Below are 13,966 nucleotides of genomic sequence, written 5' to 3'. Positions count from 1 at the left end.
GGGCAGCAAGTCGCAGCATGCTATTCATGTGGCGCCAGATTTGAACAGGCGAACGTGCGCGCGCTTCGAAGCGTGCGTAGGAAATTCATGCAGACTCGGTTTCCGCGCGCTCCAGTCGTGGTGCCGATTAAGCTGCAAGGGGTTTCATATGCGCTGTCCCCTCACCTTTTCCGAATGATGCATAATTAACCGTGTCGCCCACCCAAGGCGTTGAGGCTGCCCTGGATCCTCTGTGGCAATGCCTTTGAAATTGTGACACTTTTTTCCTGCAAAACGTGTTCACACTGGTTAGCGTGTATAGCTTGGAGACATCAAGTGCTAGCCATCTTGAAGACGCCTAAACTACAGCTTGACGTAGCTCTGGCTGCTTCTAGACTCAAGCTGTACCAAGCTAGCTAGTAGACAACTTGTGCCTACTGGGCATGCACTACGTTCTGTTGGTTTTAATAAACAGTTGATCGATGCGCTTCGTCTGTGGTTTTGGTCCCTGCGCAATGTTAAGGTGCAACGTGACGTGGACGAGTCCTGCGTCCGCGAATGGGGTCCGCTTTTCCAAATAATTTGAGCGTCGTATGCGGTGGTTTCCGCGGAATATACGCGGTGGCGGGTTATGCGTAGAAAGATACGGCACACAGCCGCCGAGTGCGAGTCCCTGCAAAGCGAGGAGTCGGGCGCTTTTCGTCTTGTTTGACGGTCAGTAGATCCGTTGGGTTATAAGTGCAGCACCAGACTGGATATATAATGTTCTGCACTATACTTCTCTGCACGAGCGGACATGAAGTGCAAGTAAACCGAAAAAAAATAGCTCTAGCAATTTAAGTTTCTTAATGCAGACTGTGTTACAAGGTTCGCTTTTAGGGAAGTCTCTGGTTTAACTGTAATTATAGGGGCTTTTTCATCGTGCACCAAAATTACAGTGTGAAAGTTTTTTTTTTTTTTTGCATTCTGCGATCGTCAGCATGCAGGCGTTGTTGGCTGGAGTCGAACCCACAACCTCACGCTCTGCAGAACGGTTAGGCTGATAAGGAACGTATGGAACACAACACGAAGCGTGTAAAGAGCTTTATTTGTCTCTAAAATATTATAAATAAATATAAATAAATCTCGAAGGAATGGACCATCTGCTTTAAAAAAAAGTGGGGGGAAACAGTGGAATGTGCGTCTTGTCAAAGTCAATAAGTGCTGCCTCTGAAAAAACAAGTGTTCATCACCCAGGGAGCTTGTACAAAAAAGAAAAAAAAAGGAAGCTGCTATATGCACTACATTCCCCAGCCAAACTGAACAGACTCAAATAAAAAAAAGGTCCAGAGTAGAACATCTTTGGCAGAGTCCACCACGTCAATCTGCTGAAACAGGCAGCCACACCATGCAACCGCAACATCTACAAGCGTATACAGTAACAGCTGCTGCAAGGCAACCTTTACATACAAGAAATAGAATCACTCGTCGATAGCATACCACTCGCAACAGCACAAGTTATTATGCATATATGGTGTGTACTCCATTAAGGGTCCTTCACTTTAGGTTTTCCATTTTTACATCTGGGACATAAAATTTTGGGCTCTATTAGCTTATAGAAACTTGTAATTGAGGTAAAAAAATTTGGGCTGTTCTCCTGAAAACTGTTCACGAAATGATTTTCTTTTGGCGAGAGGTGTGAAGGAGAAAGCCTTGCGGAAGAAAATCACAATCAGCACTCTTGCTTTGTCAGGTATAACATACTTGATTGCCATTACGTGTGCGTTAAGCATGGCTGAAAGCCCATTCCCACACAGAAAGGACACCTGTTTGTAAACGTAAGAGTGGTTCCATTGTACTGCTGCGAAACGACTGTAATTGTCCCAACAGACTCCCTCCCAACTCTCACCAAAACCAGTTATAAGTGTGTGTGAAATATTGTCAGAAAACGGATTTCACCCCAGAGTGAAGGACCCTGTGCACACAAATTCAAAGCCAAACCATCAACAAATGGAAGTTCTTAGTACAAAAAAAAATATATATATATATATTCCAGGTGGAATTCACAGATGTCTCCCAAATGATATGTATCATCCATTTCAACAAGTGGGCGCAATCTGCCACTCCTCCAAGCAACATTAAAGAACAATTTTGAATTGCACAATGTGATCACAGCTGTAGGGGTGCACATACAAATTATACACAAAAATAATTTATACAAAGTATTACCCTTTATCGCAGTTAGTAACATGTCTCTTGCAGTCACAGCGATGCGAGTATTCTTGCAGGTGTGCTAAAAGTGCTTATGAAACAAAGCTGTGAAAGCAACAATGTCACATAGAAGTAAACCAAACCTAACTACACAAAGCCACAGTAGAAGCAGTCTACTGTCATATATGTATATATATATGTTAAATTAAGCAACAATCTTGCACTTGTGGGTTTAATTTATCTCTGCCTGACAACCTGAGACATGGAACAGAAGCCCCTTCAGCTAGGTGAATTTCCCACACACTGGAAAGGTTCTCTGGAAACAAAAGCAACCAACATGACCCGATTGATCTAAGCTTTTCAGGCACAAGTTGTCTCTGCAGGCTGAAAATCTTGCTTTAAGAATTTTTTGGGGTTCGTTAGAACTGTTAAAAACGAGCAAAATCAAAGCAGTAAAAAAATTAGTATCCACAAATACACAAACTCCAAGCATGAACTCAAAACACTGCTTCAGCTACAGGAATGAGAATACGCTTTTTAAGATGCAGTTGGAGGCACCCAGCCAGTTCTGAAGTTCATCTGATGTAAATCATATCAAGCATGAAAAAAAAAAAAGAAATAGAAAACCTCCTATTGTGGTGACGTAGTGGCACTGTTAGAAAGCACATCATATCTTCCAGCATTTTTTTTTTTCTTCTAACAAACTTGACCCGTCAACACTGAACAAGTCTACTAAGCAGGGATCTTAGAAGTTGCAAAAAAATAATAATAAGCATCATTCTTTTTACTAGTTGCTCGTTTTGCTAGTTCCAATTTATGTAGTTAGCACAATTTTAGACGCAGTGCTGCAAAGGCCTAATCATCCTCCAGCGTGCCGACCTAAGACAAAAGCTTGCAGCAGCAGTTGAAAGCATGCCATGCCCCTGCACCCCTGCGAGCCTTCCGTACACCTGATCCAGCAGGCAGTTATATCAGTACAAAGCTCTGAAGACATGACAGGTGCTCACTGATCAACGCAACTGTTAAAAAAATCATAATTTGCGTCGTCCACTGCACTCATCTATGCTATTCGCCTCTGAATAGATATAGTGAAGATGAAGTTCAGTTAGAATTGCAGATCCAGGCACACTGCTACTCCCTTTTGAATAAATATGATAGCGGTGACAAAGCTTGATAAGAGCTGCACATTCTGGCACACTGTTTCTGAAAACCTAATCGGTGCAAGTCAGTGCTCAGAGGGTCACAAACAGCCAATATGCCTACCAAGCCTGGGCAAACCCAACGCCATCTTGCAGAAAAAAGAAATAGGCCTACCCGGTTCTGTGCAGTCATGTGTGAAGAGCTAAACGCAAAGTCTGAGCCCCTGAAAGTTGAGGAAGTTGGGAGGGACACCCATTACTGAAAGGCAAAGTGTCTGGGCACGCTAGAACACAAAACTGTCGTTCCTGCTGTCATGCCTTCCTGGGAGCCCTTGTCAAAATGAATGCTCATCACCCTGAGACAAAGTATTCAAAAGGTAAAAACTTTGGCTACAACTTGAAGCCAGATGCATGTGGTACAATACAGGGCGTCCCATATAACTTCAGCCAAGAATTTCAAAAAGGAAGGTACGTCGGAAGCGAACTGAATCAAACGCATACTATTTGCAATAGCCTATAGTAACTCAGACAATTTTTTTCCCCCATAACTCACTAATTAAGTTTAATTACCCAACATTTTAATTATAGGCTAAGGGCCCCAAGTATGATACGCAGATTTGTAGAGCACCTTCAGAAACCACCGATCGAGTTGTTTCCTTTAAGATATGTCTCACGCAGTCCTTTCTTCCAGGTTGCAAAGAAAGCCCCGCAAAATTGGAAAAAAGCCACGTGATGGAGCGTTTGCGCAGTGGTATTGTGCTGCTCTCAAGCATGCGTTCAGTGCTGCAAGCATTCAAGCATGCTGCTGCCATATTAAAACAGTAACTGAATTTATCAGTCTCGCATATAAGGCAGGAGGTGACTTCGAGACTAAGGAGTCTGGAAAAAAAAAAAAAAAAAAAACTCAGCTTATACCTCAGTAAATGCAACAATTCTGCAGCGAGTACATCTTGTCTTGGGCCTTGGTAGAACAGGCAGTTTAAAGCATGTAAAGTTTGGCAAATATTTCATGTTGCAGCAAAAAAATTTATGTTTGTGCAGTGTTAATTCAAGATAGGAAATACATACGATATTGCTGACAATTACTGTTGCGGGACAAGATGATGCCCTAAAGCTAGGGTTCACAGTTCTTATCTCACCAATTATCAATGAACAAATGGGTCTGCCATTGTACATACCAGCGCCAGTGGGCGCTCCGTTGAATGAAGCCATAAAAATTTAGGTCTAGAAGTGCGTCCAAATGCTTTTGTAAGAGTAAGTTGTAGTTATTCCTGCAAAACAATCTTTAATGCATGTTACCCAGCTAGTGTCCCAGGATGTTTTTCGGAAAATGTACAATTCTGTGGTGTTCTCAGATATTTGGTCACAAATTCTCGTTGCAGCAAATCACATTCTCCACAGTGCACAAATACAATCCCAAAGGAAACTTGCATTTCGAATCGAAACGCTTTTGCATGCAGTCCAACAGTCCCTCCACAGTACGATTCAAAGGAATTTATACAGTGAAATCTCGATATAATGAATATCATGAGAATACTTAAAATCGTTCTTTATTTTGAAGTATTGCATCGAAGGCACAAAACTAGCATTAAAGACTAATTTCAGCAGGAGGAATAAGCTATATTTGCAAGCAGTACATCCCCAAATACATTTACGCCATTTACAGACTCTGCACGACGACACCAGTGAGAACGCACGCTTATGATCCGATTATGAAACAAATTGTAGTGGGGGTCTATGGATCAGTTTTGGCCACCTGCGGTTTTGTAACATGCTCTGGCATACACAGGCGTTCTTGCATTTCGCCTGCATCGAAAGTCAGCCGTCGCGGCCAGGATTTGATTCTGCGACCTTGTGCTTAGAGGCAAACCAGCCTTAAGATGGCGGCTGTTTGGATTGTGAATGACGTACTGGGTGGAATCTCGCACTATCCAGTGCTGACAGCGCCAATTTGTGCAGTTTGTGATTTTAGTGGGCCTCTATTACTATGGGCAATGGTGATAGGACTCTGTGCACATCTGTAATCGCAGCCATCTGCTGTTGATGATGGTGCGCTTAATTTTTCACGGCTTGAATTAACTGAATTTCGTGGGTTTTTTTACATGCCAAAACGATGATTCGATTATGAGGGACGTCATAGTGGGAAACTTCAGATTAACTTTGACCACCAGGGTTTCATTAACGCGCCCCCTAATGCACGGGACACCGATGTTAATGTGACCGCCGCGGCCGCGATCTCGTACGATGACCTCGTGCTTAGCAGCGCAACACCATAGCCACTAAGTCACCGTGGCAGGTTTTTCACGGCTTTGTACATTTAAATTGTGCGTAATATTTCAGGTTACGAATTCGTTATATTGAGGTGCTACTAATACAGACAAAGCATGAATGGTCACTCATTTCAAAATATTCTGTTTTGAAATTTGTCGTGAAATAATTTTCACATAGTACAATAGGCTTTCAGCTAAGTACTTTTAAAATTTTTGCTGTGAAAAGATTGTTAACATGAAGCTTGTAGTAACGAGATTTCACTGTATAAGCACATCCTACTGGGTGTTTTTTTAAGCTGCACCAAATTTTTTAAAGATTGCCTATTGCAGATGGCCCAATTCTAACCCAAGATCTAAATTACTCGACGAGACAGTCGTTACTTATACGAGAAATCAAAATGTTCAATTGAATAATTCACGTAATTATGCTAATTAACTTTTTAATTATTTACTTTATGCCACATATTTCAATCTTAATTATAGCCGCTGAGTTCACACGGCATATCCACTTGGAACAAATTCCCTGGACAGCACCAGTTCAGAGATATTAATTTTCGAAATGTCCCTCGAAATGCATTGGTGCTTCAGTTACTTTTATACTTCAATGCATAAAACAGCGGTTTATTAAAAAGTAACTGGAACGCAAATGCATTTCGTCGGAAACTGAAAATTAATATATCGGAACTGGTGCTGTCCAGGGAATTTGTTCCAAGTGGATATGCCGTGTGAACTCATCAGCTATAATTCGTACATTGAAATATGCAGCACAAATTATTAATTTAATGGTTAATTAGTGCAATTATGTTAATTATTCAATTGGACATTTTGATTTCTTGTAGAAGTAATGCACCTCATCGAGCAATTTAGATTGAGGGTTAGAATTATGCTATCTGCCATATGCAATCTTTAAAAAATTTGGTTACTTCCGTAACATTGTGCGGGACACTTGTAGAATCGATAGCATCACTAACATGCTCTGTATTGATAAAAAAGTTTGAACTAGAATTTTTTGTATTGAGTTGATAACAGCTGCCCTAAAATGCTCTGTAAAGTGTCAGTTAAATTTTTCAATCGATCTATTCGGTTACAACAACAATCGCAACTCGCAACCAGATGTGGCCAGCCATCCGAATGCCACTTGTCGAGAACTAAAAAGAAATATCGCATATTTTTTTTCTTTTTGCACCTGCTTCGTCAACCTCATATACAACCACTTCCAAGACACCTGCAATCCTGCATCGTCGAGACAGTGCCATATCCTAATGACTGGGACTGTATTATACAAGGATTCATTTGATTTTCCTCTTTTTTTTTACGTCCTTTGTCACTGTCTGGTGAAACCAAGTCTTCGATATTGTCAGTACTGCCCCCCTGCTGTGACCAGTGATAAACTAATAGAATCGAAGGAAATCAATCCTTGCACAATCCAGCCCCTGTTTATCGCACCAGTAAGCGCTCATCACGTATGCGAAAAAAAAGAAACAGTTCCCTGGCTCTTGCATCTAGCAAACATGTTCGACGACTTGAAATTCACGATTTAACACAGCCTTGCAACAGCTGACAGACAGATCCACCACGAAAGTTACCCGACATGCCTGTTACACGCAACAACAACTGTGTGCCCTTAACAGCATTAATCTCTCATTAAAAATAGTATGTCACACTATGTATATACATATACTTGTATGTCGGCTTCTGCGCACCACAGGCTATGAAAGTCAGATCTATTCTCAGAGATTTTTTTTTTTAAGGTCCTCCAGACGCAGGAAAGCTCTGTCCAAGTTGCTGCATCCTTTTCGTCATTTTCGCTTTCTGTTCAGAGAGAAAGCAAAATGCAAAACAAAGAGTCAAGCTTGCAAAATGACATTGACTGCTTAACCTCTCAACTGGCAAGTTAACTCATCGTGACAAAGGTTACGCTACCTTGTAATTCAGACACATAACTAGCAAACAATGACATTAGTATTTGTTTATTTACACATACTGCAGGCCAAGTTTGGGCCAAGCAGGAGTGGATTAATAAGTCCACAAACGAGGAAGTACTATATACAGCGGAAGATGCTCGCAGTTAATAAATTATGTCATGCAAACACCGAGGCAATAAGAAAGAACCGAAAACCAAAGGATTTTTAAGTGCTTTGAATTTGCTTCTAAGTGTTATAAAATAACAGGGCACATATATTTGATGCAAACTACAACAAACAGTGAAGTGTTCAATAGAAGAATAGAATTCTTAAGCGCCATAATATTGCTCGAGAGTGAAGTGTGTTACCTGTATTGAATGTCATCAGGCAATGAGTTCTGGTAAAATGTTGTTTGTGGGAAAAATATGTAACATTTCTTTTTTTTAAAAGCAGTAAATGCACTACAGGCATTCCTGGTTCCATATTTTTTTAAAGTTCACCAATCTGTAACTCAACAATAGAAAATGATATCGGAATTTTGTGAACAGTACACATAAGACCCCTTAAGCATTATACACCACCCTGAAATGTACCACTACTAATTTATGCATGGGACCATTGCAGAATTGTTGTAAACATAGTAGCAAGTACATAGTACATAGTAGCATAGTACATAGCAAGTACATAGTAGCATAGATTTGTACGCTTCAGGTGCTTTAATGTGCAATCTACCAAACTGCAATGTCTTTTTCGTACAGAGTTACACATCTGTAAACTTGATGCTCCAGTTGTTTTTTTAAAGCTGCCAATTTCTGAAGATATTTACAGAAAGCTTCCAATTCAGCTTTCTCACTGAAATGAAACAAATTTCATTCAATTTTTTTTTTTTCGGCATTGGTCCAACTTGAGTGTGTTTCATACGCATTCGAATAGGGAAATCAGAGTTGGCTGCTTCTTAAACCTTCATCTTAAAGAGACACCAAAGGAAAATATTAAGCCAAGTTACAGTGTTAAGTTATTCAGCTGCAAGTCTATCTTTTTCTCTGTGCCAATGAATGACTTTGGCGCCTAGAAAATTGCCGCTGAAGGTCCTGCTGCTGCTTCTCAATTCGGATAGCTCGTGCCTGGATGGGCGGGTTGACATTATTCTCACGAGCACCCTCTATGCCGCTCTTTGTAAGTCAGCCAGTGTGGACGTCACGCGAGAGGTACTGGAGTCTACAACAAATGGAATCACTCCAATTTTCCCATTTTCCGCCATTTTCGCACCTACGAAAATGCTGTTCTCGCTATGAATGACGAATTAGTTATTTGCAGAAGCCCACTCTTGATCAAGCTCGACCTAATATTTTCCTTCAGTTAACCTAACCCAACTTAATTAACCTAAGGCCAACCTATGATTAGCATCACCGGGCACATAATATTGCTCACCAGGCCAGATGGCTTGTTGTTCCTGACCTTCACCACTTCGGACATCACGCTGGATTTCTTGGCTTCCTGCAGGTCCTTCACCTTCTTCCTAGCTGCCTCAAAGCTGGAGAAACAACACAAAACAAAAATTAACCAGATTCTGGAGTTTTAATGCAACAAACCCACAATCTCGTCCACAATCTCATAATGCAGGCTGCAGGTGGGAGACTCCGGATTAATTTTGATCACCTGTGGTTCTTCAATGTGCACCGAATGACCAGTAAACTAGCATTTCTTTTTTCATTATGCTCCCATAAAAATGCGGCTGTTGCAGCCAGGATCAAACCCACCACCTAAAGCACAGTGGTGCAACACCACAGCTATTGAACCCCTGCAGTGGCACATCAAGCTATAACAAGTGATCAACATGCGCTTGTTGGTACGGCATCTTCTATTTTGTTGTACCACATGTATGACGTACTGACACATTGGTATGACATATTGAGGGTTATGATCTATAGTACAACAAATTGAGAGTGTACATAGCAACGAGAACTGGAAATAAATCTGTTGTTGAAAGTTAGCACTGTGTGGTTGTCAAGTGTGCCTTTCTGTTGACCCTGTCGTTCAACTTGTGCTACAACAAAATAGATTACGATATAGGCGCGTAGCTGTTGTGGTTACAAACGTCATGCAGTTTTTGTGACTTCCCTACTGGACACCATGGGCACACTTTAGCTCTACATCTACTCTGTAGTGCAGTCACTGGTTCCTCGCATATAGTAAAGTTTACAGAATGCCAAAACATTGGAATCCTAGCTAACAGCAGTAGCATTGGTGGTGACACTTTGTGGCAGTTTGTTCAACCACAAGGCATCAGAAGCTTTTTTTTTTGGAGAACTGTTCTCACTGAAGGAAAAGAAGAAAGCTGCTCTGAATTCAAGATTATGTTGCTAACAATGACTCTGTGCAAACAGCCAAGTTGCCCAGTTGCTCAGGAACGAAGAGGTTGCAGCGTCCCCACATGTTCCAATTCAAACGGGGCATTGGCCCCGAGAGCCAAACCCTCCCTCCAACATTGTAAATAAAGCCTGGCTTTCAATATAACAATGAAAAGTACATGTGGGCGAAATTGACCTCGAATCCTGCCACTCCTATCAACATACTATTCTGGAGCAGCTGAAAGTTGAAAGCTGAAAGTTGAAGTTGAAAGCTGAAAGCTGAAAGCAATAATGGCGTAATGGCCTTCTAGTTCAGCTCAACATCACGAGATGGCGTCTGCCACAAACACTGCTGTATGTATCCGGTATTATTCTCTTATTCCTTATATCTTATCTTATCTCATATATTATTATATTATCCGCTCTTATTCTCAACTTGGCGAAGTCACTTTGCAATGAAACCAATACTTGGAGAGGAGCTCCTGCAAGAATAATCTGTGTGGAAGTGGTCAGCAAAAACGCATTATTGCAGCACTAATTACACTTCTCAATGTCGTGCATGGGTCATATTTTGTAATGAGTACATTTTTAATTGTGTTGTTCAACACTCACTTTTGCACAAACATGCTACCATTACTGTCAATACAGGTCACCTGGCGTAATGGATAACAAATCAGGCGAAATAAGTCCTCATAAAACATCCGCGCCGTGTTGAGTCACTAGATAATTCTGTTTGCACGTATTCTTAAAATAGTGGTGTTTAGAATAAATTATTGCCAAAATTTCTTCCAAAATCTAGATCGCCATTTGTGGGAACCAATTTCTTACAGCTAAATTATAGAATCCTCACATAAGTGAAGGCACCGAACTTAAAAAGCTGTCAATTAAAAATATCTAAAATTTAATGGCCCATACAGCTGGCTGGAAACACAAAGCTTGCACTCCACTAATTCCGAACTTAAACTGGTCAGAGGCTTTCTGCAACTTTGTGAGCACAGCTTACTCGAGCTTGATCTTGCGCTGGACCTCCTTCTTCCAAATGTTCTTAAAGTCATTGCAGAAAGGCACCCACGGAGTGAAGAACTCCTTCGGCCACTCGGACTCATTCTTGGACTTGGGCTGCAGGCTGAAGTAGTCCTTGGTCTCCAGGAATCTGAGAACAAGAAGCAGCACAGACACTCCGATTGGGAGTTGGCAACACCCACTGTCAAAACACACACACTGAGGGCGTGGATCAGATGCTGATCATACCATCCCTTGGTTACATGTGGAGCTCAACATTCTCAGTTTATTTTTACAAAGTTCTTTCCTTCTTTTTCTTTCTTCCAGTGAGTTATACAGGGTCTTCAAAGTTAAACAGTAACAGCGTGCTCACTTGAGCTCGTTGGTACACCTTGTCAAACAGCAGAATTTTGAAAAGCACAACAAAGGACGAAGAAAGGAGAGACGAGACAGAGTGCTGACTGACAACCAAATGCTGTTTACAAAAGCGGCATACAAATACATGAGGAAAATAGCACACACACACAAAAAGAAAAATGTTAGGACAGATGGTCCGATTTCTTTTGTCTATAGGGACATGGACAGAAAGCTAACGAATGTGTCCCCGTGTCATGATGCTAAATGTTTCAGAAAATCTCCTACATGTGCTGTTTCAAGTATCTTTTTAACTTTTTGAAACTTATCAAAGATTGAGGTGCAACTGTACCTTTGACAACACGTAGCAAAATGACTGCAAGGCGCCGCTAAGTAAAGCAGCATGTTCACGTAACGCAGTTGTCGATACACGTTCCCGTTTGCCCAACTTAATAGCAATCGCACTTGAGCAGAATTTCACATACAACCTGGGTGCGACACTCAACAACATGATGAGCAATGCTGTTTTTCAACTTCTTATTGATTAACGCACTTGGACAATCTACAGATTTAGTTAGGGGTGCTAAATATTACCTTAAATCCAGCCTTAGCCGAGATTTTCAAAATATAGGGGGACATCCAGTGCACATATAGAATAACAGCAAACCTAGGTCTTGCGGGTGGTAACCTTCGGCTGGATCCATTTGCCATTTTTTATTCTCACTGACTAGAGCTACAGCAATGCTATGCAGGATCTTGCTTGGATAGCCACCCAATTCTGGCTTGTCAACCTGTGCTGAAAAGCTCTGTTCCACAGAGTGCTTGCACAAACACATGAGTGCAGCCCGCAAACAATGCTTTCGTGATGCTTCATTTTACGAGTTTGGAATGCGCAGAACGGAAGAAGGCTGTTCTTCGAGCAAGGCACGTAGCTCCAGCACATGCGATCGGGCTTGAAAACAATTCCCATGTCTAGATATCTTATTTTTTAGGTGCAAGCGTGCGCTGTTGATGAATGATGAAGCATAGACTGGTTGACAGATGCACCTATTCTGCGGTGCTGAGAATTACCTCACACATCTAGCGTAATGCTCAAAAGACACGGCAAAAGTTCATGTGAAGCATGTTTTCAAGTGTCCATTAAAAAAAAAACTACGATAACTTGTCCAGGCATGGCATTAAGCCCACACACTTGTTGTTCAAACCATATGCCCAAGAAGCACAGAGTGACACATTTTTACGACCAAACTTATTGTAAAGCTTCTACAGCATTGCAAGCAAAGTATGAAACTGGGCATAGTTAGGCGTAAGTTGACAAGTTTCATCCCGTGGGAATACAGTTGAACCTCACAATAATGAAATCTGAGGAGAACGTGAACTTTCACAGGAATTTCATTGGTGCGAATGAGACAGCACAGAAAGGGAATGCGCTGAAAAACGAAACTTTCTTGTCAAAGTTTCTTCAGCCTACTTTGGTGAGCCTAAATATGGAACCACATTCCTGACATCAGAACATTCGCCCCATGCATTGCCAATAACTTTCGGTGATACGGTCACCACTGCGAGATTTTATACAATTGAGCATTGGACATATCTACGTCTATAGGTGACAGCATTGATACACTAACTTTCACAAGATTTTGTGTAACTTGGCAACAGACGGGTTGGTGCCAATGGGCAACAGCATTGATACGATCACCTTTGCAAGATTTCAGACGGGTTAGTCTCTACAAGCAACAGCACTCTTCCAATGCACGCTGTTGCCTGTAGAAGCCAATGCATCCTGTGCCAAGTTAAGCGAAATCTTGCAAAAGTGGTTGCATTCACCACAGCGATCGACTGAACATAATGCCCCATCAGACAAACCTACGGCCAGCAATGCCGAATCCACACACGTTGCCTGTTGGGTGGTGCCAATACCAGCATTCGTGAAGCAGGAGGCACGTATTCTCCAATCTCAATCAGCCCACCTTGGTGGGACGTGGAGTCTTTTTTTTATTTGTTTGTTTTTGCTGGACTTTTTTTCTCGCAGATTATGCAGTGCACATGGTACACAAGAAAATGTTGTCACATGTCAGAGTTCGACAGCAATGCAGCCGTGCCATTTGAGACAGGCAATTCAAAAACAACATGGCGGCCATGACATCAATCGCCTTCTGCACTTTGCTGTCTTTGTAAGCAAAAATGGCGGTGGCCTCACAAGTGTGCTGCAGCAGTACTTTACGTAATTTAAGCGGACACAAAATCCATTTGAGCATTTTTGTACACTTAGCGTTACACAAATTCCAGCAAATTTAACTGATATGGGAATACAGTTCGGCGACGTTTCATTGTCAAGAGACACGAAACACACTGAATCCTACGGCCGTTCGCCAGGGATACGAAGATACTTTCGTTGTGACAAGAGTCTCATTGGCTTGGGTTTTCGTCATTGCGGGGGTTTGACTGTAGTACATCCAATGTACTGGGCTTATGTTGGTTCTATACTGGCCGAACATTGGACCAATGCTGGGCCCGCTACTAAGCACTAGCCGGGAGAGACACCCCGATGCCGGCCGCCACTCACTTGAGCCTGCACTCCTCAAGGTTCTCCTCCTGCTCCTTCTGTTCCTGGCATGCCTTCTGCAGGAACGTGGTCATCTGCTCCCGGAAGGGTTCCTGGTGCTCGCCGTCCGAGTTTGCCAGCACCTTCTGCACCTTGGACTCGCAACCTGAACAGCGACAATTGACGTAGTACGATTGCGTGGAAGCAAAACACATCCTAAAAAAAAACACGC

General features: G+C 42.0%; 1 protein-coding gene across 2 annotated transcripts in view; it reads right to left on the bottom strand.

Annotated features, from left to right (window-relative positions):
- Window positions 1–1,227: 1,227 nt before the first annotated feature.
- capu (formin protein cappuccino) overlaps window positions 1,228–13,966 on the bottom strand; it is a 52,109-nt gene continuing 39,370 nt past the window's right edge. For both annotated transcript variants that reach the window (XM_072289366.1, XM_050180745.3), the window contains 4 exons: window positions 13,756–13,900; window positions 10,837–10,986; window positions 8,914–9,016; window positions 1,228–7,390 (listed from right to left, as the gene is read on the bottom strand). In XM_072289366.1, coding sequence (XP_072145467.1) covers window positions 7,325–7,390; window positions 8,914–9,016; window positions 10,837–10,986; window positions 13,756–13,900 — 464 coding nt within the window. In that variant the 3' untranslated portion in view covers window positions 1,228–7,324. The remainder of the gene's footprint in view (window positions 7,391–8,913; window positions 9,017–10,836; window positions 10,987–13,755; window positions 13,901–13,966) is intronic.

The sequence above is a fragment of the Dermacentor andersoni genome, chromosome 7 (genome assembly GCF_023375885.2).
Source record: "Dermacentor andersoni chromosome 7, qqDerAnde1_hic_scaffold, whole genome shotgun sequence".
In the NCBI taxonomy this organism is placed as follows: domain Eukaryota; kingdom Metazoa; phylum Arthropoda; class Arachnida; order Ixodida; family Ixodidae; genus Dermacentor; species Dermacentor andersoni.
The sequence above is the reverse complement of the archived record's forward strand: the minus strand, read 5'-3'. Positions and strand labels throughout refer to the sequence as shown.